This window comes from Xenopus tropicalis, chromosome 2 (genome assembly GCF_000004195.4).
Source record: "Xenopus tropicalis strain Nigerian chromosome 2, UCB_Xtro_10.0, whole genome shotgun sequence".
Lineage (NCBI taxonomy): Eukaryota > Metazoa > Chordata > Amphibia > Anura > Pipidae > Xenopus > Xenopus tropicalis.
In genome coordinates, this window is record NC_030678.2 from 1,103,029 (window position 1) to 1,128,203 (window position 25,175).

General features: G+C 55.5%; 1 protein-coding gene across 2 annotated transcripts; it reads right to left on the minus strand.

Annotated features, from left to right (window-relative positions):
* Nucleotides 1–3,008: 3,008 nt before the first annotated feature.
* On the minus strand, nucleotides 3,009–22,633 carry mab21l3 (mab-21 like 3). Of its 2 annotated transcripts, XM_031896407.1 has the most exons (8): nucleotides 22,459–22,633; nucleotides 21,472–21,558; nucleotides 19,486–19,626; nucleotides 12,059–12,130; nucleotides 8,246–8,537; nucleotides 7,968–8,149; nucleotides 6,340–6,534; nucleotides 3,009–4,059 (listed from the first exon to the last, which is right to left on the minus strand). In XM_031896407.1, exons 2-8 carry the CDS (start codon nucleotides 21,517–21,519, stop codon nucleotides 3,799–3,801), a joined length of 1,191 nt encoding a protein of 396 aa, XP_031752267.1. In that variant the 5' UTR covers nucleotides 21,520–21,558; nucleotides 22,459–22,633; the 3' UTR covers nucleotides 3,009–3,798. The 2 variants fall into 2 exon arrangements, with proteins under 2 accessions (XP_031752267.1, XP_031752268.1); XM_031896408.1 differs by lacking the exon at nucleotides 12,059–12,130.
* Between the last annotated feature and the right edge of the window lie 2,542 nt (nucleotides 22,634–25,175).

Below are 25,175 nucleotides of genomic sequence, written 5' to 3' on the forward strand. Positions count from 1 at the left end.
ATGACCCTGAGGGAAGCTGGCCAACGGGTTCAGCCTAATTTGAGCCGCTACACTGTGGCAAGCATCATTAGGGCATTTCGAAATGAGAATGGGTAAGTACTTTGTAGCACTGCCACAGGGCCGCTGCTGGCCAAATGGGTGCCCTAAGCAGAAATTTACTTTTGTGCCCCCTCCCCCAAATTTTACCGAAGTAAAAATAAAATAATAAAAAAACACCTACTATAGGGGCCCCACACACAGAGCCCCCAATATCCCCCATAGACAACTATCTGGGACAGTGGGATGCGCTATAAAAACCGGCGGAACAGTGTTGGGGGGTTATAATATATAAAAATGATTTTTTTGAGCAGCTGGGATGGTGCCCCCCTGGGAGTTGGTGCCCTATGCAGACTGAGTGCTTATAGGGAGCGGCGGCCCTGCACTGCCATACTCTAATGAGAAACCCAACAGTACCATACATGCAAAAATACTGAAATTGTTACTTTACAGAATTGCTAGACGTCCAGATGTTGGGGGCCGAGAGTGTTCAGCGCAAGAGACCCATATAGTGAACATGGTGATTGCCAATAATGCAATGAGACTGCGCGAAATACAGCAGCGCATTATTGATAATGACACCATCTTTCAAAATATACACAGTGCGAGCGTTTCTGCACTAAGTCGGGTACTTGCGCCACAGAATGAGAATGAAATTTACAGAGTTGGAGAGAAACACAGAACGTGCGATGTGACTATGTGCAGGTAAGCTATAGTGGCATTGCTTCTGAATTTGGAAGTGCATACTGTAGTGCATGGGCCTGGTGTGTTTGTCTTGGCCAGAGAGTGATGCAACTAGAAGCAGATGCCATGGGACATGAGCTACTTTTTGTAGATGAGGCGGGTTTTAACCTCAGTAAAAGCAGGAGATGTGGCAGGAACATTATTGGGCACCGTGGCATCATCAATGTCCCAGGGCAACGTGGGGGTAACATAACCATGTGTGCAGCTATAAGCCACCATCATGCAACCATAGGCCCATACAACACTGCACACATTATTGCATTCCTGCACCCCTTACATGGCATGCGCACAGAGACCAGAGCATTCCCAGTATGTCATCATATGGGACAATGTTAGTTTCCATAGGGCGGCTTTGGTCCGGAACTGGTTTACAGACCACCCATCCTTCATGGCACCTCCCTCCATACTCTCCATTCTTATATCCCATCGAGGAGTTCTTCTCTGCCTGGCGCTGGAAAGTGTACGACCATCATCCTCATCAACAGGTAACCCTTACAGGCAATGGAGGAGGCATGTGGAGATACTGACCAGGCATCATGTCAGGCCTGGATACGGCATTCAAGGAGATATTTTCCCCGGTGCCTTGGGCTGGAGGATATCGCATGAGATGTGGATGAAATTTTGTGGCCAAACCCAGAAAGACGACATGATGTCGGCTGATTGTCTTTTTATTCCCTTTTATTTTGTGAAATTACTATTTTGTGTTCTGACTTTGTGTTGGTTTTGATGAGTGTGAGTAAACACCAATACTTGCAGTTTGGATCCTTGTATGTTTACATGACACTATGACAAAAGTATGAGCTCAAACTGACATCACAGAGAAAGCAAAAGCCGGATGTGTTTGTGTTCCTACCATCAGTGTGCGGTGTGTTTAGTAGGTGATGGCTTGTGTGTACTGTTTGATACAAAAACACCATTGTTACAAAGGTGGGAAGAGTTAATCTCACTGTGTCGCTTTTGCAAGAGAAATACAATGTTTTGATAATTGAATGAAAGGTTTTCTTATTTGTGTGTAGAGTTTTGCAAAAATAGCCAATAGTTACAATAAATGTGCTTAAGCAATCAGAAAAAACTGTAATAACATTGGCATCAAGCATCATTTGTACCCGCCAGCCCATATACCAAGGGTGCCCAGGGGGGCAAGATGAATACGTTCAGCCAAGGTGCCAGTCTGCCCCCTACTCTCATAGCACCCCCCCCCCCGCTATTCTGTTCTTAAGGGCTCTGGCACACGGGGGAGATTAGTCGCCCGCAATAAGACTCCCTGTTCGCGGGCGACTAATCTCCCCGAGTTGCCTACCCCTGCCATCCCATCAGCGAACATGTAAGTCGCCGGCGGGATGGCAGACGCGGCGGGGCGATTTCCGGAAATCGCCGAAAAAGACTCGCGAAATCGCGCCGCCGCGTCTGCCATCCCGCCGGCGACTTACATGTTCACTGGTGGGATGGCAGGGGTAGGCAACTCGGGGAGATTAGTCGCCCGCGAACAGGGAGTTTTATCGCGGGCGACTAATCTCCCCCGTGTGCCAGAGCCCTAAAGGCACAGGCACACAGCACTTGGATATGGGAGCAGCCTTGGTACTTTCAGCCAATCAGGGGCAGTGATACAGAAATGACCAGATGTTGCCAGACTAGAAATCTTAGGGTTCTCTGCCATATAATGAAGGCATGCTGGGAGCTGTAGTTCTACAAGTGGTCCCACAAGGCTTTGGGCCAGAGCAGCGGCATCATTATACAGGAAGCAGGGCCCGGGGGGGGGGGGGGCGGGACCCTGCTCACCTCACTCATCTCCTCCACTCCTTTATTTTCTCTTCAGGCCTCTCTATACTGCAGTGCTGTAAATGCACATTTTGTAAACTGAAAGGGTCTCATATAAAGTTGGCACAAAAGTCACCCCTCCATGGGGTCCGGGTATAACCCAAAGGGTAAGAATTGTTGCTGGTTAGGCTTCTATAATGATAGCCCACCCAGCCCACGGCCCAGCCCCCTGCCCACCCAACCCCTGCCCAGTCCCCACCCAACCCCTGCCCAGTCCCCACCCAACCCCTGCCCACCCAACCCCTGCCCAGTCCCTGCCCAGCCCCCATAGTTACACAATAAAACCTGGGAATATAACACAGAGATGCAGCAAGTGTATATAGATCCTATACCTGCAGGGCGGCGCCACATCCCCAGCACTTATAGGACTCAATGGCTCCCCTAGGGCCCTGAGCTCGTCTTCACAGCAATAAAAGCAACATGGCTGTATTTTTTTTTTACTATGGGAGACAATATTTATATGCCCCCAGTGTGGTACCAACACAAGTAGGAATAGTACTGGGAGGGCATAGTGACCAGCGGGCCAATGGGCAAAGGGCATCCGTCTATAGAAATTATTCCACATGATGCAGTTTCAACATCCTTAGTTGTATAAGAGAAAACAGGATCCCCGTTCCTCAGGGGCGGAGCTTACAGATGGACATATGACCCCCATTTGTGTGCAGCTGGGGTCGCTCTAGCAGTTGCAACAGGAGTGGTTTAAATATTTGTAGGCGGGATTCTTGTTCCTCAGGGGCGGAGCTTACAGGTGGACATGCATTTCATATAATCCAGTTGAAGAATAAAGCAGTGGAGGTGGGAGTGGTTTAAATATTTGTAGGTGGGATTCTTGTTCCTCAGGGGCGGGGGGCGGAGGAGCCGGAATTACTGTAGGTGCTATTTCTGTTCCTTTGGAGCAGTCGGTAGTTGGAGAAGTGGTCTCTTCTAAGTGTGGGGCAGATTGTTGTTCCTCAGGGGCAGATCTAGTAGGAGTGGCCTATATTCACGTAGGAGGTATCTGGGCATCGTAGCGCAGGTCTATAATAGATTCTTGTTCTTGGGGGGTGCAGGAATGGGCAGAGGAGCAGTCATTATTCAAGGCTTTCCCACTGCCTGAGCTCGGGGCCCCTAGAACTGTAGGTGGGCCGCTGCTTCCATAGCAACAGGGTTGTGCATTACCCACACCCATTTGTCAACAGAGGGCGGGGCTCTGGGGCAGAATCAGCAGGCGGAGGAGGCACCTTGGTACAATGAGCTGCTCAGAGAGGGGCCCCGCAGGAATTGGCTCAGCTTGTCGGCCAGGGCATCCAGCTGGGCAGTGTCGGCGTATTTCAGCAGGTTTGCCCGTCGCACAAAGTAATGGCGCAGGAACCGCTGCCTGGCGCATTTCTGTAGCCTTTTAACCACTCGCAGGAAACAGCGACCCAGGTCCTTCCAGGCTTTAGGGGAAGGGTTCCGCTCACTGGCCCACAGCACTATCATCTGCAAGAGAAGGATCATTGGGAGACTGATTATCGGGGGCTTGTACCAGGCCCAGGCTGGCAATCTGTGGGATCTAGCAAATGCCAGGGGGGCTGTAAGGTGCCACAGACAGTCACTATTTATTGGGCTGGGGGGGCTGTTTGCGCCTCTGGGTACTGGGAATGCCAGGGGGGGGGGCTGTAAGGTGCCACAGACAGTCACTATTTATTGGGCTGGGGGGGGCTGTTTGTGCCTCTGGGTACTGGGAATGCCAGGGGGGGCTGTAAGGTGCCACAGACAGTCACTATTTATTGGGCTGGGGGGGGGCTGTTTGTGCCTCTGGGTACTGGGAATGCCGGGGGGGCTGTAAGGTGCCACAGACAGTCACTATTTATTGGGCTGGGGGGGGGCTGTTTGTGCCTCTGGGTACTGGGAATGTCAGGGGGGCTGTAAGGTGCCACAGACAGTCACTATTTATTGGGCTGGGGGGGCTGTTTGTGCCTCTGGGTACTGGGAATGCCAGGGGGGCTGTAAGGTGCCACAGACAGTCACTATTTATTGGGCTGGGGGGGGGCTGTTTGTGCCTCTGGGTACTGGGAATGCCAGGGGGGCTGTAAGGTGCCACAGACAGTCACTATTTATTAGGCTGGGGGGGGGGGCTGTTTGTGCCTCTGGGTACTGGGAATGCCAGGGGGCTGTAAGGTGCCACAGACAGTCACTATTTATTGGGCTGGGGGGGCTGTTTGTGCCTCTGGGTACTGGGAATGCCAGGGGGGCTGTAAGGTGCCACAGACAGTCACTATTTATTGGGCTGGGGGGGGCTGTTTGTGCCTCTGGGTACTGGGAATGCCGGGGGGGCTGTAAGGTGCCACAGACAGTCACTATTTATTGGGCTGGGGGGGGGGCTGTTTGTGCCTCTGGGTACTGGGAATGCCAGGGGGGCTGTAAGGTGCCACAGACAGTCACTATTTATTGGGCTGGGGGGGGGGGGCTGTTTGTGTCTCTGGGTACTGGGAATGCCAGGGGGGCTGTAAGGTGCCACAGACAGTCACTATTTATTGGGCTGGGGGGGCTGTTTGTGCCTCTGGGTACTGGGAATGCCAGGGGGGGCTGTAAGGTGCCACAGACAGTCACTATTTATTGGGCTGGGGGGGCTGTTTGTGCCTCTGGGTACTGGGAATGCCAGGGGGGCTGTAAGGTGCCACAGACAGTCACTATTTATTAGGCTGGTGGGGGGCTGTTTGTGCCTCTGGGTACTGGGAATGCCAGGGGGGCTGTAAGGTGCCACAGACAGTCACTATTTATTGGGCTGGGGGGGCTGTTTGTGCCTCTGGGTACTGGGAATGCCAGGGGGGCTGTAAGGTGCCACAGACAGTCACTATTTATTGGGCTGGGGGGGCTGTTTGTGCCTCTGGGTACTGGGAATGCCAGGGGGGCTGTAAGGTGCCACAGACAGTCACTATTTATTGGGCTGGGGGGGGGCTGTTTGTGCCTCTGGGTACTGGGAATGCCGGGGGGGCTGTAAGGTGCCACAGACAGTCACTATTTATTGGGCTGGGGGGGGCTGTTTGTGCCTCTGGGTACTGGGAATGCCGGGGGGGCTGTAAGGTGCCACAGACAGTCACTATTTATTGGGCTGGGGGGGCTGTTTGTGCCTCTGGGTACTGGGAATGCCAGGGGGGCTGTAAGGTGCCACAGACAGTCACTATTTATTGGGCTGGGGGGGGGGGCTGTTTGTGCCTCTGGGTACTGGGAATGCCAGGGGGGCTGTAAGGTGCCACAGACAGTCACTATTTATTGGGCTGGGGGGGGGGCTGTTTGTGCCTCTGGGTACTGGGAATGCCAGGGGTGCTGTAAGGTGACACAGACAGTCACTATTTATTGGGCTGGGGGGGGGCTGTTTGTGCCTCTGGGTACTGGGAATGCCAGGGGGGCTGTAAGGTGCCACAGACAGTCACTATTTATTGGGCTGGGGGGGCTGTTTGTGCCTCTGGGTACTGGGAATGCCAGGGGGGCTGTAAGGTGCCACAGACAGTCACTATTTATTGGGCTGGGGGGGGGGGGCTGTTTGTGCCTCTGGGTACTGGGAATGCCAGGGGGGCTGTAAGGTGCCACAGACAGTCACTATTTATTGGGCTGGGGGGGCTGTTTGTGCCTCTGGGTACTGGGAATGCCAGGGGGGCTGTAAGGTGCCACAGACAGTCACTATTTATTGGGCTGGGGGGGCTGTTTGTGTCTCTGGGTACTGGGAATGCCAGGGGGGCTGTAAGGTGCCACAGGCTCGGTACTCGGGGTACAGACCTGTAGGTGGTGGGAGCTGATAACGGGGTGACTCCCCGGGCACCAAACATCCTCCTTCATCTGCCGAACGGCCCGATAGCACTTCATGCGACACCCCCCGTCCTCATCCATTGTCTCCAGCAGGAGGCGCTCTCCTCTCAGGAAAGACAGCTGCCAGTGGTAATTCGACCGGGCCAGGAGGTCAAAGCCAAATGACTATTGGGGGGCAGAGAGAATTGGGGAAATGGGGGAAAATGCACAGATGTAACAATTACCCAAGTACCCGGCCATCCTGACCCCTGTTCCACATACACAGGTCCAAGGTGCACCCCCAAACAGCAGCCAACTGTCTGACCTACAGGGGTCTAACTGCACCCCAAACTGTACCAGTAGCCATACACCCCAACTATCTGGCCTACAAGGGTCTAACTGCACCCCAAACTGTAACAGTAGCCATACACCCCAACTGTCTGGCCTATAAGGGTCTAACTGCACCCCAAACTGTACCAGTAGCCATACACCCCAACTGTCTGGCCTATAAGGGTCTAACTGCACCCCAAACTGTACCAGTAGCCATACACCCCAACTGTCTGACCTACAGGGGTCTAACTGCACCCCAAACTGTACCAGTAGCCATACACCCCAACTGTCTGGCCTACAAGGGTCTAACTGCACCCCAAACTGTACCAGTAGCCATACACCCCAACTGTCTGGCCTACAAGGGTCTAACTGCACCCCAAACTGTAACAGTAGCCATACACCCCAACTGTCTGACCTACAAGGGTCTAATTGCACCCCAAACTGTAACAGTAGCCATACACCCCAACTGTCTGGCCTACAAGGGTCTAATTGCACCCCAAACTGTACCAGTAGCCATACACCCCAACTGTCTGACCTACAAGGGTCTAACTGCACCCCAAACTGTACCAGTAGCCATACACCCCAACTGTCTGACCTACAAGGGTCTAATTGCACCCCAAACTGTACCAGTAGCCATACACCCCAACTGTCTGACCTACAAGGGTCTAACTGCACCCCAAACTGTACCAGTAGCCATACACCCCAACTGTCTGACCTACAAGGGTCTAACTGCACCCCAAACTGTACCAGTAGCCATACACCCCAACTGTCTGGCCTACAAGGGTCTAACTGCACCCCAAACTGTAACAGTAGCCATACACCCCAACTGTCTGACCTACAAGGGTCTAATTGCACCCCAAACTGTACCAGTAGCCATACACCCCAACTGTCTGACCTACAGGGGTCTAATTGTACCCCAAACTGTACCAGTAGCTATACACCCCAACTGTCTGACCTACAAGGGTCTAATTGCACCCCAAACTGTACCAGTGGCCATACACCCCAACTGTCTGACCTACAAGGGTCTAATTGCACCCCAAACATTAGCCATACACCCCAACTGTCTGACCTACAGGGGTCTAATTGCACCCCAACATGAGCCATACACCCCAGTTGCTCAATACCCTAAATGCTGCAGTCCATGGTTTGGGGGTGACTTATCTTCTCCGAGCCACAAACTTGTTCCCATTCTATCTCCCCCCATAGGGGAACCCCCCAATGTTAGGCCCCCACCACCCCAGCCAGAGGGTATTTATAGTCCCGACCCCCACATTTTGGTTTGTTGGTACCTTGACACACTGTATTCTCTCCCTTGGGGGCCAACGTTTAAAGAACCGGGGCCACTGGGCTTTTCTGGGCCAGAACCCCGGAACCTCAAGCACAGGAACCAGCTCCACCTCCACCATCTGCTCGGAGGTCTCCACGTTCAGCCTGATGGAGGGCCCAAAGGACTCCAGTACATTCACCTTGTCTGGGGGCAGAGAGAGGTCCAACCCTGAGTGACTCACACTCACACTCACACTCACCTACATGTGGGCAATGTGGCAGGTAGGACTTTAACCCTTACCAGTCAGGCTGCAGAAGGTGATGGCCCTATAGAGGTGTTCCAAGAGGACATGTATGACCCGGGCGGGGACGAGGTCCCCCTTGATGTTGACGTCGTTGTCGTGCCAATGGGGGGCGCTCTTCTGGAACTGCTCTATCTCCAGCCACTGGTGCAGCTTCTCGGGTTCCATCGCCGGTGCCACGAGTTGGGTCCCACTTGGGGAGTAGTAACGCCACCGCCGGCTCCTCTTCTGCCCGAAGCCACTGAGACCCCGAAGGGGAACAGTCACCAAGAACTGGGAGGGGCTCAGAACCTGTAATATGGAGTCGGGGCAAGATCAGACCCAGAATGGTACTGGGAACAGAGTAAGTATCCCCTAGTCCCACCTACATTTATAATGGGATTGCCCCCCGGGTAAGTGATCCAATCTCCCCCCAGTACTTACCCAGGTACAGAGCTCTGATTCTCTGTACTTCCTGCTCCTGGGCTGCTCTCTTTCCCATGGTCAGGCAGGAACCCCCCCCCCCGGGTAAGTGAATCCAATCTCCCCCCAGTACTTACCCAGGTACAGAGCTCTGATTCTCTGTACTTCCTGCTCCTGGGCTGCTCTCTTTCCCATGGTCAGGCAGGAACCTCCCCCTGGGTAAGTGAATCCAATCTCCCCCCAGTACTTACCCAGGTACAGAGCTCTGATTCTCTGTACTTCCTGCTCCTGGGCTGCTCTCTTTCCCATGGTCAGGCAGGAACCTCCCCCTGGGTAAGTGAATCCAATCTCCCCCCAGTACTTACCCAGGTACAGAGCTCTGATTCTCTGTATTTCCTGCTCCTGGGCTGCTCTCTTTCCCATGGTCAGGCAGGAACCCCCCTGGGTAAGTGAATCCAATCTCCCCCCAGTACTTACCCAGGTACAGAGCTCTGATTCTCTGTACTTCCTGCTCCTGGGCTGCTCTCTTTCCCATGGTCAGGCAGGAACCCCCCCCTGGGTAAGTGAATCCAATCTCCCCCCAGTACTTACCCAGGTACAGAGCTCTGATTCTCTGTAATTCCTGCTCCTGGGCTACTCTCTTTCCCATGGTCAGGCAGGAACCCCCCCCCCCCCCGGGTAAGTGAATCCAATCTCCCCCCAGTACTTACCCAGGTACAGAGCTCTGATTCTCTGTACTTCCTGCTCCTGGGCTGCTCTCTTTCCCATGGTCAGGCAGGAACCTCCCCCTGGGTAAGTGAATCCAATCTCCCCCCAGTACTTACCCAGGTACAGAGCTCTGATTCTCTGTACTTCCTGCTCCTGGGCTGCTCTCTTTCCCATGGTCAGGCAGGAACCTCCCCCTGGGTAAGTGAATCCAATCTCCCCCCAGTACTTACCCAGGTACAGAGCTCTGATTCTCTGTACTTCCTGCTCCTGGGCTGCTCTCTTTCCCATGGTCAGGCAGGAACCCCTCCCTGGGTAAGTGAATCCAATCTCCCCCCAGTACTTACCCAGATACAGAGCTCTGATTCTCTGTACTTCCTGCTCCTGGGCTGCTCTCTTTCCCATGGTAAGACAGGAACCCCCCGGGTAAGTGAATCCAATCTCCCCCCAGTACTTACCCAGGTACAGAGCTCTGATTCTCTGTACTTCCTGCTCCTGGGCTGCTCTCTTTCCCATGGTCAGGCAGGAACCCCCCCCTGGGTAAGTGAATCCAATCTCCCCCCAGTACTTACCCAGGTACAGAGCTCTGATTCTCTGTACTTCCTGCTCCTGGGCTGCTCTCTTTCCCATGGTCAGGCAGGAACCCCCCCCTGGGTAAGTGAATCCAATCTCCCCCCAGTACTTACCCAGGTACAGAGCTCTGATTCTCTGTACTTCCTGCTCCTGGGCTGCTCTCTTTCCCATGGTAAGACAGGACCCCCCCCCGGGTAAGTGAATCCAATCTCCCCCCAGTACTTACCCAGGTACAGAGCTCTGATTCTCTGTATTTCCTGCTCCTGGGCTGCTCTCTTTCCCATGGTCAGACAGGAACCTCCCCCTGGGTAAGTGAATCCAATCTCCCCCCAGTACTTACCCAGGTACAGAGCTCTGATTCTCTGTATTTCCTGCTCCTGGGCTGCTCTCTTTCCTATGGTCAGGAAGGAACCCCCCCCCCCCGGGTAAGTGAATCCAATCACCCCCCAGTACTTACCCAGGTACAGAGCTCTGATTCTCTGTACTTCCTGCTCCTGGGCTGCTCTCTTTCCCATGGTCAGACAGGAACCCCCTCCCCTGGGTAAGTGAATCCAATCTCCCCCCAGTACTTACCCAGGTACAGAGCTCTGATTCTCTGTACTTCCTGCTCCTGGGTTGCTCTCTTTGCCATGGTCAGGCAGGAACCTCCCCCTGGGTAAGTGAATCCAATCCCCCCCCCCCAGTACTTACCCAGGTACAGATCTCTGATTCTCTGTACTTCCTGCTCCTGGGCTGCTCTCTTTCCCATGGTCAGGCAGGAACCCCCCCCCCGGGTAAGTGAATCCAATCTCCCCCCAGTACTTACCCAGGTACAGAGTTCTGATTCTCTGTACTTCCTGCTCCTGGGCTGCTCTCTTTCCCATGGTCAGACAGGAACCTCCCCCTGGGTAAGTGAATCCAATCTCCCCCCAGTACTTACCCAGGTACAGAGCTCTGATTCTCTGTACTTCCTGCTCCTGGGCTGCTCTCTTTCCCATGGTCAGACAGGAACCCCCCCTGGGTAAGTGAATCCAATCTCCCCCCAGTACTTACCCAGGTACAGAGCTCTGATTCTCTGTACTTCCTGCTCCTGGGCTGCTCTCTTTCCCATGGTCAGGCAGGAACCTCCCCCTGGGTAAGTGAATCCAATCTCCCCCAGTACTTACCCAGGTACAGAGCTCTGATTCTCTGTACTTCCTGCTCCTGGGCTGCTCTCTTTCCCATGGTCAGGCAGGAACCTCCCCCTGGGTAAGTGAATCCAATCCCCCCCCCCAGTACTTACCCAGGTACAGAGCTCTGATTCTCTGTACTTCCTGCTCCTGGGCTGCTCTCTTTCCCATGGTCAGGCAGGAACCTCCCCCTGGGTAAGTGAATCCAATCTCCCCCCAGTACTTACCCAGGTACAGAGCTCTGATTCTCTGTACTTCCTGCTCCTGGGCTGCTCTCTTTCCCATGGTCAGGCAGGAACCTCCCCCTGGGTAAGTGAATCCAATCTCCCCCAGTACTTACCCAGGTACAGAGCTCTGATTCTCTGTACTTCCTGCTCCTGGGCTGCTCTCTTTCCCATGGTCAGGCAGGAACCTCCCCCCTGGGTAAGTGAATCCAATCTCCCCCCAGTACTTACCCAGGTACAGAGCTCTGATTCTCTGTACTTCCTGCTCCTGGGCTGCTCTCTTTCCCATGGTCAGGCAGGAACCTCCCCCTGGGTAAGTGAATCCAATCTCCCCCCAGTACTTACCCAGGTACAGAGCTCTGATTCTCTGTACTTCCTGCTCCTGGGCTGCTCTCTTTCCCATGGTCAGGCAGGAACCCCCCCCTGGGTAAGTGAATCCAATCCCCCCCCCCAGTACTTACCCAGGTACAGAGCTCTGATTCTCTGTACTTCCTGCTCTGTACTTGGGAACCAATCAGAAGGAAGAATGGGAACATGTGACTGCCCAAAATAAAAAATACCTGTGTGTAGGGAAGAGTGTGAGCTCCTCAGGGGAGGGACTTGGCTCACTGGCTCCTGTAACCCAGTCAGTGTTAATCCCCGCACAGTAACAATACAGAGAGTTGCACCCCCGGGGGCAGATAATGGGGGCAATACACTGACACAGAGAGAATGGGACACGGCGCATGTAACACACACAGACATGCAGTCTCACGTGTACCTGGATACAGGGGTGCAGGGGGCGCCTCCCCCGCTGGAGCGCAATCCACTGGGCCAGCAAATCTGGCTGATCCTGAGCAACGGAGCAGTCAGAGAAACAGAGACAATTCAGAACTGTCATTGGCTGCAAGGGTTAAATGTGTCTTACTGCAGCTCTGTGTCAGTCAGCTGCAGGGAAGGGGTTAATGTCAGCTCAGGCACAGTCAGCTGCAGGGAAAGGGTTAATGTCAGTTTGGGGACAGTCAGCAGCAGGGAAAGGGTTAATATCAGTTTGTGGACAGTCAGCGGCAGCGAAAGGGTTAATATCAGTTTGGGGACAGTCAGCAGCAGGGAAGGGTTAATATCAGTTTGGGGACAGTCAGCTGCAGAGAAAGGGTTAATGTCAGTTTGGAGACAGTCAGCAGCAGGGAAGGGTTAATATCAGTTTGGGGACAGTCAGCTGCAGGGAAGGGTTAATATCAGTTTGGGGACAGTCAGCGGCAGGGAAAGGGTTAATATCAGTTTGGGGACAGTCAGCGGCAGGGAAAGGGTTAATATCAGTTTGGGGACAGTCAGCTGCAGGGAAGGGTTAATATCAGTTTGGGGACAGTCAGCGGCAGAGAAAGGGTTAATGCCAGTTTGGGGACAGTCAGCGGCAGGGAAAGGGTTAATATCAGTTTGGGGACAGTCAGCAGCAGGGAAAGGGTTAATATCACTTTGGGGACAGTCAGCAGCAGGGAAAGGGTTAATATCAGTTTGGGGACAGTCAGCAGCAGGGAAAGGGTTAATATCAGTTTGGGGACAGTCAGCAGCAGGGAAAGGGTTAATATCAGTTTGGGGACAGTCAGCAGCAGGGAAGGGTTAATGTCAGTTTGGGGACAGTCAGCGGCAGGGAAAGGGTTAATGTCAGTTTGGGGACAGTCAGCGGCAGGGAAGGGTTAATATCAGTTTGGGGACAGTCAGCGGCAGGGAAAGGGTTAATGTCAGTTTGGGGGACAGTCAGCGGCAGGGAAAGGGTTAATGTCAGTTTGGGGGACAGTCAGCGGCAGGGAAAGGGTTAATATCAGTTTGGGGGACAGTCAGCGGCAGGGAAAGGGTTAATATCAGTTTGGGGACAGTCAGCAGCAGGGAAGGGTTAATATCAGTTTGGGGGACAGTCAGCGGCAGGGAAAGGGTTAATATCAGTTTGGGGACAGTGAGCGGCAGAGAAAGGGTTAATGTCAGTTTGGGGGACAGTCAGCGGCAGGAAAAGGGTTAATATCAGTTTGGGGGACAGTCAGTGGCAGGGAAGGTGTTAATATCAGTTTGGGGACAGTCAGCGGCAGGGAAAGGGTTAATATCAGTTTGGGGACAGTCAGCGGCAGGGAAAGGGTTAATGTCAGTTTGGGGGACAGTCAGCGGCAGGGAAAGGGTTAATGTCAGTTTGGGGGGACAGTCAGCGGCAGGGAAAGGGTTAATGTCAGTTTGGAGGGACAGTCCGCGGCAGGGAAAGGGTTAATATCAGTTTGGGGGGACAGTCCGCGACAGGGAAAGGGTTAATAGCAGCAAATGGGCGTCAGTGACTCTCAGAAACTCAGAGTGTGAGCTGCGGAGTTGCTGAACTACATGATTGAACCCAGGGAGCGGCCACAGACACAGCTCTATAATTGTGATGATGGGAGGGGCCTATTGGGAGAAGGGGTTAAAAAACCTGTTTATTTGTTATTTATTGGGCTCAGGAGTTTAATTCTCTCCTATTGACTCGCCGGCGGGAAACTCTACGGAAACCCCTAGCGCCCCCCGGTGGGTTGGAAACCAATCATTAGGGTTGAGGAGACTCATACAGATACACGCAAGGGATTCTGGGAATTCTAAACCCCTAAAAGAAAATACCATTTCCATGGGTTTACCCTATAGGCTAAAGCTCCCCCACGGGGTTAAAGCAGCAGCCGGGGTAACAGCTGATCCCATTCCCAACTACAGACGGTTCTGCCCTTCTTGGGGCCCCTCAGTGTAGCACAGGGGTTCCTGATTGGCTTAGGGAGAGCCGGGGGCGGGGACTCACAGACAAGCTAAAAGGGCTGAGGAGACCCCTCATACATCCCGTCTGTTGCTATAAACCCAGTGGGGGAGCTTTAGCCTATAGGGTTAACTTTTTATATCAACTTTTTTAACAGTTTGTTTGGAATTCACTCCCAGAATTCCTTTTGTTTATGAAACATAGAGGAGCATTTGCGGCAATGTCGCGATATGAGGAGCGGTTAGTACACTGTGTAATACTGAGAGTGACCAGTAGATGGCGCTGCCCGGCTGCACTACTAATGGGCTGCGCCTGCGCGGTGACACAGAAAGAGGAATCCTGGGAAACGAGCCCTTCCGGGCGCACTGACTGATGGGAAATAACTGTGTTTGGTCTCATCTGGTACAATCTGCGGGGAGGAACGTGATTGGATAATTAAGGCAGGGGGCGGGGTGAGGCAAAGGGTTTGGATCTGGTACTGGCGGAAGTGCTGAATGAGCGCATTGGGGGCGGGGTGAGGCAAAGGGTTTGTATCTGGTACTGGCGGAAGTGCTGATTGAGAGCAAGGTGGGGGCGGGGTGAGGCAAAGGGTTTGTATCAGGTACTGGCGGAAGTGCTGAATGAGAGCAAGGTGGGGGCGGGGTGAGGCAAAGGGTTTGTATCAGGTACTGGCGGAAGTGCTGAATGAGCGCATTGGGGGCGGGGTGAGGCAAAGGGTTTGTATCAGGTACTGGCGGAAGTGCTGAATGAGCGCATTGGGGGCGGGGTGAGGCAAAGGGTTTGTATCAGGTACTGGCGGAAGTGCTGAATGAGCGCATTGGGGGCGGGGTGAGGCAAAGGGTTTGTATCTGGTACTGGCGGAAGTGCTGAATGAGCGCATTGGGGGCGGGGTGAGGCAAAGGGTTTGTATCAGGTACTGGCGGAAGTGCTGAATGAGCGCATTGGGGGCGGGGTGAGGCAAAGGGTCTGTATCTGGTACTGGCGGAAGTGCTGAATGAGCGCATTGGGGGCGGGGTGAGGCAAAGGGTTTGTATCTGGTACTGGCGGAAGTGCTGAATGAGCGCATTGGGGGCGGGGTGAGGCAAAGGGTCTGTATCTGGTACTGGCGGAAGTGCTGAATGAGCGCATTGGGGGCGGGGTGAGGCAAAGGGTCTGTATCTGGTACTGGCGGAAGTGCTGAATGAGCGCATGGGGGGGGGGGGTGAGGCAAAGGGTTTGTATCTGGTACTGGCGGAAGTGCTGAATGAGCGCATGGGGGGGGGCGGGGTGAGGCAAAGGGTTTGTATCTGGTACTGGCGGAAGTGCTGATTGAGAGCAAGGTGGGGGGGGGGGGTGAGGCAAAGGGTTTGTATCTGGTACTGGCGGAAGTGCTGAATGAGCGCATTGGGGGCGGGGTGAGGCAAAGGGTCTGTATCTGGTACTGGCGGAAGTGCTGAATGAGAGCAAGGTGGGGGCGGGGTGAGGCAAAGGGTTTGTATCTGGTACTGGCGGAAGTGCTGAATGAGAGCAAGGTGGGGGGCGGGGTGAGGCAAAGGGTTTGTATCTGGTACTGGCGGAAGTGCTGAATGAGCGCATGGGGGGGGGGCGGGGTGAGGCAAAGGGTTTGTATCTGGTACTGGCGGAAGTGCTGATTGAGAGCAAGGTGGGGGGGGGCGGGGTGAGGCAAAGGGTTTGTATCTGGTACTGGCGGAAGTGCTGAATGAGCGCATGGGGGGGGGCGGGGTGAGGCAAAGGGTTTGTATCTGGTACTGGCGGAAGTGCTGAATGAGCGCATGGGGGGGGGGCGGGGTGAGGCAAAGGGTTTGTATCTGGTACTGGCGGAAGTGCTGATTGAGAGCAAGGTGGGGGGCGGGGTGAGGCAAAGGGTTTGTATCTGGTACTGGCGGAAGTGCTGAATGAGCGCATGGGGGGGGGCGGGGTGAGGCAAAGGGTTTGTATCTGGTACTGGCGGAAGTGCTGAATGAGAGCAAGGTGGGGGCGGGGTGAGGCAAAGGGTTTGTATCTGGTACTGGCGGAAGTGCTGAATGAGCGCATGGGGGGGGGCGGGGTGAGGCAAAGGGTTTGTATCTGGTACTGGCGGAAGTGCTGATTGAGAGCAAGGTGGAGGGGGCGGGGTGAGGCAAAGGGTTTGTATCAGGTACTGGCGGAAGTGCTGAATGAGCGCATTGGGGGCGGGGTGAGGCAAAGGGTTTGTATCAGGTACTGGCGGAAGTGCTGAATGAGCGCATTGGGGGCGGGGTGAGGCAAAGGGTTTGTATCAGGTACTGGCGGAAGTGCTGATTGAGAGCAAGGTGGGGGGGGCGGGGTGAGGCAAAGGGTTTGTATCAGGTACTGGCGGAAGTGCTGAATGAGAGCAAGGTGGGGGCGGGGTGAGGCAAAGGGTTTGTATCTGGTACTGGCGGAAGTGCTGAATGAGCGCATTGGGGGCGGGGTGAGGCAAAGGGTTTGTATCTGGTACTGGCGGAAGTGCTGATTGAGAGCAAGGTGGGGGGGGGGGTGAGGCAAAGGGTTTGTATCTGGTACTGGCGGAAGTGCTGAATGAGCGCATGGGGGGGGGGGGGGGTGAGGCAAAGGGTTTGTATCTGGTACTGGCGGAAGTGCTGATTGAGAGCAAGGTGGGGGGGGCGGGGTGAGGCAAAGGGTTTGTATCTGGTACTGGCGGAAGTGCTGATTGAGAGCAAGGTGGGGGGGGCGGGGTGAGGCAAAGGGTTTGTATCTGGTACTGGCGGAAGTGCTGATTGAGAGCAAGGTGGGGGGGGGGGGGGTGAGGCAAAGGGTTTGTATCTGGTACTGGCGGAAGTGCTGATTGAGAGCAAGGTGGGGGGGGCGGGGTGAGGCAAAGGGTTTGTATCTGGTACTGGCGGAAGTGCTGAATGAGCGCATTGGGGGCGGGGTGAGGCAAAGGGTTTGTATCTGGTACTGGCGGAAGTGCTGAATGAGAGCAAGGTGGGGGCGGGGTGAGGCAAAGGGTTTGTATCTGGTACTGGCGGAAGTGCTGAATGAGAGCAAGGTGGGGGCGGGGTGAGGCAAAGGGTTTGTATCTGGTACTGGCGGAAGTGCTGAATGAGAGCAAGGTGGGGGGGCGGGGGTGAGGCAAAGGGTTTGTATCTGGTACTGGCGGAAGTGCTGAATGAGAGCAAGGTGGGGGGGGGCGGGGTGAGGCAAAGGGTTTGTATCTGGTACTGGCGGAAGTGCTGAATGAGCGCATTGGGGGCGGGGTGAGGCAAAGGGTTTGTATCTGGTACTGGCGGAAGTGCTGAATGAGAGCAAGGTGGGGGCGGGGTGAGGCAAAGGGTTTGTATCTGGTACTGGCGGAAGTGCTGAATGAGAGCAAGGTGGGGGCGGGGTGAGGCAAAGGGTTTGTATCTGGTACTGGCGGAAGTGCTGATTGAGAGCAAGGTGGGGGGGGGCGGGGTGAGGCAAAGGGTTTGTATCTGGTACTGGCGGAAGTGCTGATTGAGAGCAAGGTGGGGGGGGCGGGGTGAGGCAAAGGGTTTGTATCTGGTACTGGCGGAAGTGCTGAATGAGCGCATTGGGGGCGGGGTGAGGCAAAGGGTTTGTATCTGGTACTGGCGGAAGTGCTGAATGAGCGCATTGGGGGCGGGGTGAGGCAAAGGGTTTGTATCTGGTACTGGCGGAAGTGCTGAATGAGAGCAAGGTGGGGGCGGGGTGAGGCAAAGGGTTTGTATCTGGTACTGGCGGAAGTGCTGAATGAGAGCAAGGTGGGGGGGGCGGGGTGAGGCAAAGGGTTTGTATCTGGTACTGGCGGAAGTGCTGAATGAGCGCATTGGGGGCGGGGTGAGGCAAAGGGTTTGTATCTGGTACTGGCGGAAGTGCTGAATGAGCGCATTGGGGGCGGGGTGAGGCAAAGGGTTTGTATCTGGTACTGGCGGAAGTGCTGAATGAGAGCAAGGTGGGGGCGGGGTGAGGCAAAGGGTTTGTATCTGGTACTGGCGGAAGTGCTGAATGAGAGCAAGGTGGGGGCGGGGTGAGGCAAAGGGTTTGTATCTGGTACTGGCGGAAGTGCTGAATGAGCGCATGGGGGGGGGGGGCGGGGTGAGGCAAAGGGTTTGTATCTGGTACTGGCGGAAGTGCTGAATGAGCGCATGGGGGGGGCGGGGTGAGGCAAAGGGTTTGTATCTGGTACTGGCGGAAGTGCTGATTGAGAGCAAGGTGGGGGGGGCGGGGTGAGGCAAAGGGTTTGTATCTGGTACTGGCGGAAGTGCTGATTGAGCGCAAGGTGGAGGGCGGGGTGAGGCAAAGGGTTTGTATCTGGTACTGGCGGAAGTGCTGAATGAGCGCATTGGGGGCGGGGTGAGGCAAAGGGTTTGTATCTGGTACTGGCGGAAGTGCTGAATGAGCGCATTGGGGGCGGGGTGAGGCAAAGGGTTTGTATCTGGTACTGGCGGAAGTGCTGAATGAGAGCAAGGTGGGGGCGGGGTGAGGCAAAGGGTTTGTATCTGGTACTGGCGGAAGTGCTGAATGAGCGCATGGGGGGGGGCGGGGTGAGGCAAAGGGTTTGTATCTGGTACTGGCGGAAGTGCTGAATGAGCGCATGGGGGGGGCGGGGTGAGGCAAAGGGTTTGTATCTGGTACTGGCGGAAGTGCTGATTGAGAGCAAGGTGGGGGGGGGGGGGTGAGGCAAAGGGTTTGTATCTGGTACTGGCGGAAGTGCTGAATGAGCGCATGGGGGGGGCGGGGTGAGGCAAAGGGTTTGTATCTGGTACTGGCGGAAGTGCTGAATGAGCGCATGGGGGGGGGCGGGGTGAGGCAAAGGGTTTGTATCTGGTACTGGCGGAAGTGCTGATTGAGAGCAAGGTGGGGGGGGGGGGGGTGAGGCAAAGGAGAATTGAACCCAAGATTACTGAGGTCGGAATCCAAGTAAGGGTTAATGCAGTGTCGTTGCAGGGGGGCTGTGGGCGTGGCACAGCGATATGGGCGGGGATAAGGAATAGTTATATTATTAGGGGGACAGTCCCGGGCACAAATACTGTAACTAGAGGGGTTTCCCGGAATTCTGCCCCTAAATGTCTGAATAAAGGGGGCAATTTATTTTTTTGATATTTTCCCATTTTATATATTGAGAAACGTTTGTCTCACTACGCACAGTTGCCCCGTTACACACGGTTACGCCGGGTGTGGGCTCCCCCCAGTGGTTGCCATGGGAGATGCAGCCTATAAAGATGGGTATTGCCCCCAGGTCTCCGCCCCTTTCTGAGGGAGGAGCCACAGGTGGATGTGCAGCTGCATTAAATGCCTGTTAGTGGCGCTGCCCTGTGTTGGTGCCAATGGGCCCTGGGGGGTGAGGGGGGGCCCTGGGGGGCCCTGGGGGGGTGTGGGGGTCCCACATTTAAGAGCACAGGGACCTGATTGTGGGTTTGGCCCAAGAGCTGACAATCTGTAGGTTCCTAGTTGCCAGGGATGCTGCCTGGGCCCAGGGAGACTCCTACCTTCAGGCTGTCGCTATGGATCCCGGCGTTGGAGATGCAGTGGAACCGGGAGTCCCTGTTACTGATATCGGAGGTCACTTCCAACAGGATCTTCTGCACCTCTTCCACCATCCTGGCAACTCTGCGGTGCCGCCCATCCTCCTGCCGGGGCAAGCAGCGGGGTTAGGGGGGCACCAAGCAGGGGGCTATTAAGCACAGCATGGGGCCCAGGAACTAGGGGTGCTCCTGCCGGGGGCAAGCGGCGGGGTTAGGGGGGCACCAAGCAGGGGGCTATTAAGCACAGCATGGGGCCTGGGAACTAGGGGTGCTCCTGCCGGGCAAGCAGGGGGCTATTAAGCACAGCATGGGGCCCAGGAACTAGGGGTGCTCCTGCCGGGGCAAGCAGCGGGGTTAGGGGGGCACCAAGCAGGGGGCTATTAAGCACAGCATGGGGCCCAGGAACTAGGGGTGCTCCTGCCGGGGCAAGCAGCGGGGTGAGTTGGGCACCAAGCAGGGGGCTATTAAGCACAGCATGGGGCCCAGGAACTAGGGGTGCTCCTGCCGGGGCAAGCAGCGGGGTTAGGGGGGCACCAAGCAGGGGGCTATTAAGCACAGCATGGGGCCTGGGAACTAGGGGTGCTCCTGCCGGGGCAAGCAGCGGGGTTAGGGGGGCACCAAGCATGGGGCTATTAAGCACAGCATGGGGCCCAGGAACTAGGGGTGCTCCTGCCGGGGCAAGCAGCGGGGTGAGGGGGGCACCAAGCAGGGGGCTATTAAGCACAGCATGGGGCCCAGGAACTAGGGGTGCTCCTGCCGGGGCAAGCAGCGGGGTTAGGGGGGCACCAAGCAGGGGGCTATTAAGCACAGCATGGGGCCTGGGAACTAGGGGTGCTCCTGCCGGGGGCAAGCGGCGGGGTTAGGGGGGCACCAAGCTGGGGGCTATTAAGCACAGCATGGGGCCTGGGAACTAGGGGTGCTCCTGCCAGGGGCAAGCGGCGGGGTTAGGGGGGCACCAAGCAGGGGGCTATTAAGCACAGCATGGGGCCTGGGAACTAGGGGTGCTCCTGCCGGGGCAAGCAGCGGGGTTAGGGGGGCACCAAGCAGGGGGCTATTAAGCACAGCATGGGGCCTGGGAACTAGGGGTGCTCCTGCCGGGGCAAGCAGCGGGGTTAGGGGGGCACCAAGCAGGGGGCTATTAAGCACAGCATGGGGCCTGGGAACTAGGGGTGCTCCTGCAGGGGGCGCAGTTGGAGGCAGGCAGAGTGGGGCAAGTAAGGAACCAGAGGCAACTTCATCTAAGCTGAACTTTCCCTTTAATCTATCTCTTGGGTTTAGGGGGGGTAAATAAGGAACTACCCCTGCCCCCTCCTTTCAGCCCTAGTTCTGTCCATTTATTGCCCCTTCCTGCAGCTCTGGGCCCAAATCAGTGCATTAAGCAGAGGGAAAGGTTAAAGGGTTATGGGGGGTCTCCAATATTGGGGTACCATGCTCCCCCACTCCCCCCCAGCATGGGGCTGAGAACTTGGCTCCTGGGGCAGTTTCCCATGGTAATGGGAGGGGGGGAGTAAGGTTGCTCCAGGCTTTCTGCCTACTAACTACCACCCCCTGCTGGCAAGTATGGGGCAATACAGCAGGATCGGGCAATAAAGCCCCGACTGGGGCCCTAAATAATAAGAGAGCCATAAAGGGCCATTTAGTAACAGAAGTGCACTGAGGGGCCCCCACACATACTTGGGGTGTAAGTGCCCCCCCCTTTAGCCTGTTTTGATGAATTGGATGCCACTCCCTGTGTGGCCACTAGGGGGCCCTGCAGGCAAGTTGGGTGTAATTCCAGGGGCCCCATTGAGGCTACACGCCATTGGGGCACAGTATTCAGGGAATCAATATCTGATCCAATGGGCAGGAAGGGCCACAAGCTGTGAGACAAGTGACCAGCAGGGGGCGGTGCCAGTGAAGCTGATGTGGGGCAGATACAGGGGGCAGATAGAGATGGGGGGGAAGTGTTACCGTGTGGAGCAGGAAGTGATGCACATCCTCAGCCGTTACTCCCTTCATCTTCCCCGGTGAGCCCCCAAATGTGACTGTGTCCCCAGTCTGCAAATACAGCAGCCCCAATAAATCCATAAGCCACACCCCTGCGGTACCCCCCACCCCCTATTGGATAAACCCCCCCCCGTACAACACTGACACCCCAAGTTATCACTCACTTCCCTTGGTACCCATGAGCCTCTCTGCTTCCATTCAGTCATGTGACTCAGCCCTGTCTGTAATGAGTCTTCTATTAGCTTGTCCCCCTTATACCGCCCTGCAGCCTGGGGGCCACTTAGTGCTGTCTGCACTCACACTCACACTCAGCCTGCCCTCTTTCCTCTCTACTCACACTCAGCCTGCCCTCTTTACTCACACTCAGCCTGCCCTCTTTCCTCTCTACTCACACTCAGCCTGCCCTCTTTACTCACACTCAGCCTGCCCTCTTTACTCACACTCAGCCTGCCCTCTTTACTCACACTCAGCCTGCCCTCTTTCCTCTCCACTCACACTCACACTCAGCCTGCTCTCTTTCCTCTCTACTCACACTCAGCCTGCCCTCTTTCCTCTCTACTCACACTCAGCCTGCCCTCTTTCCTCTCTACTCACACTCAGCCTGCCCTCTTTACTCACACTCAGCCTGCCCTCTTTCCTCTGCACTCACACTCAGCCTGCCCTCTTTCCTCTCTACTCACACTCACCCTGCCCTTCCTGCACTCACACTCAGCCTGCCCTCTTTCCTCTCTACTCACACTCAGCCTGCCCTCTTTCCTCTCTACTCACACTCAGCCTGCCCTCCCTGCACTCACACTCAGCCTGCCCTCCCTGCACTCACACTCAGCCTGCACTCACTCAGCCTGCCCTCTCTCCTCTGCACTCACACTCAGGCTGCCCTCCCTGCACTCACACTCAGCCTGCCCTCCCACTCAGGCTGCTGTGCCCACTAGGTGCCAGTCGGTGTCTGACCTGTGAGTGGCCCCGGGGCCCCTGGGTGCTGTGGGGCAGGAGGTCCCTCTCTCTCTCGCTGGAGCCGGTGAGTCCGGGCGCTGGTTCTGCCCCAGAGCTGATTTATTCTCTGCTCCAAACTTTACTGTAAACAGAGAACAATTGGATTGTCTGAGCGGCTGATTGGCAGCAGGGCCCCCCCCCCCCCCAACCAACCCAATCCTGCCCCCCCCCCAACCCAATCCTGCCCCAACCGCCAATCAATCTGCTGTATTGAGCTGTGTTTCCACTAAACACACAGAACAACAGTCTCACAGAGACAGTCTGACAGGGACAGTCTCACAGGGACAGACACAGAGACAGTCTCACAGGGACAGACACAGAGAGACAGACTTGTCAGGGACAGACATAGAGAGACAGACATGGACAGACACAGAGAGACAGTCTCACAGGGACAGACACAGAGAGACAGTCTCACAGGGACAGACATAGAGAGACAGACAGGGACAGACACAGAGAGACAGTCTCACAGGGACAGACACAGAGAGACAGACTTGTCAGGGACAGACAGGGACAGACACAGAGAGACAGTCTCACAGGGACAGACATAGAGAGACAGACAGGGACAGACACAGAGAGACAGTCTCACAGGGACAGACATAGAGAGACAGACAGGGACAGACACAGAGAGACAGTCTCACAGGGACAGACACAGAGAGACAGACTTGTCAGGGACAGACAGGGACAGACACAGAGAGACAGTCTCACAGGGACAGACATAGAGAGACAGACAGGGACAGACACAGAGAGACAGTCTCACAGGGACAGACATAGAGAGACAGACAGGGACAGACACAGAGAGACAGACAGACAGGGACAGACATAGAGAGACAGACAGGGACAGACACAGAGAGACAGACAGACAGGGACAGACATAGAGAGACAGACAGGGACAGACACAGAGAGACAGGGACAGACATAGAGAGACAGACAGGGACAGACACAGAGAGACAGACAGACAGGGACAGACATAGAGAGACAGACAGGGACAGACACAGAGAGACAGACAGACAGGGACAGACATAGAGAGACAGACAGGGACAGACACAGAGAGACAGACAGACAGGGGCCCCTAGAAGTTGGGGATAAGTCGGGGTATTGAGGTGTTTCTCAGCGCCCCACTGGGCCCCCAATACCCTCAGTACCAATAGGGGTTATTATTTACCCCCCCCCCCCCCCCCCGTGGGTTTGGGAGCAGGTGAGTCTAATTGATTCCACTCAGCTTCTGTTTGTACCTGACACAACTACCCCCCCCCCCCCGGGGCTTTTGCTTTATTGCCCCACCCTGTTGTGCCTGAGCTTCTGTACATCAGCGTGTGTGCGGCAGCGCGGTACTGACCGGCCCAACTGGTACTTACTGACCCTCGGTACCGGGGCCCCGTGGGTATTAGGGCCCAACCAGGGAAGAGGAGGCCCATTGGCCGGGCACATACAGGGGGGCCCCAGCTGGGATCACAGTTATGTTCAGTGGGGGCTGATTTGGGGCAAATACCTGTAACCACGAGTTGTGCCTTGGGGGTCACAGTGCCCGGCCCCTGAATGGGCACACCCTGAGTCCTAAGCTCCGCCTTCTGCAGGGCATTTCCATGGCTGACTGCCCCAATGGGGTAACAAGGATCATCCCCCGGGCCCCTTACTGGCATGTTGGCTCCATAACTGGGTGTGATTGGCTTATTGTACTGTAACCCAAACTGTGGCCCCCAGAACCCCACTGGCAGCCAAGATGGGGGGGCCCAGTATATCCACAAACCCAATGTGACACCGGCGCCGACTGTCCCACTTTAACTTTGCCCACAGCAATGAGATCGATTGGTTCCCTTGTAGCCCCGCCTCCCCGATGCCCACTGACCTCATTCTGCCCACAGCCCCCACTCTGCACTGGGTCATGTGACTGGCACGTCCCCCCCAGTAAAGCTTCCCCTCCCCTATTGGCAGATTTATTTAATGACACAAATTGGGGGCTGCGGCTGAACTACACCCTGTGTACCACTCACACTCAAACACACACTCACACTCAAACACACACTCACACTCAAACACACACTCACACTCGCGGAGCAATCAGAGCTGCAATAAAGACAAACAACTCATCTACCAATTGGTAGAAAATGAAAGCAAAGAGCCGATTGGTTGCTATGGGAAACTAGGCCAGTTAAATTTAGCAGCCATTAAATGAGCCCCACTGCATCCTGGGAGAAGCTTCTTTCCCTACACTCACTCCGCGCACAGGCCAGGGGGTCCTATTGTAAGGCTGCTGTGTCCCCGATATACAGGTGTGCTGGCCCCGGAGTGAGGGTAGGCGGTGCCAATATAATGAAAGAGTAGTGGATGCATGGAAGTCATTCCCAGCTAAAGTAATGGACACAATTATCAGAATACAAAGGGTTAATGTGTACCTGAGGATAAAGTGCCCTATTATAGGCTTGGGCAGCGCTGCCCCGCACTGAGGGCCCGGCCCAGAATTAGCGGCTTGGTTCTGAGAAAGTTGCTTTGTGCTGGAATGTTCCCTTGGTCCGACCCACAAGCCCCGCCTGAGCCGGACTGTTCTGTTGGGCTGACCCGCTGACCCACAAGCCCCACCTGAGCCGGACTGTTCTGTTGGGCCAACCCGCTGACCCACAAGCCCCACCTGAGCCGGACTGTTCTGTTGGGCCGACCCACAAGCCCCACCTGAGCCG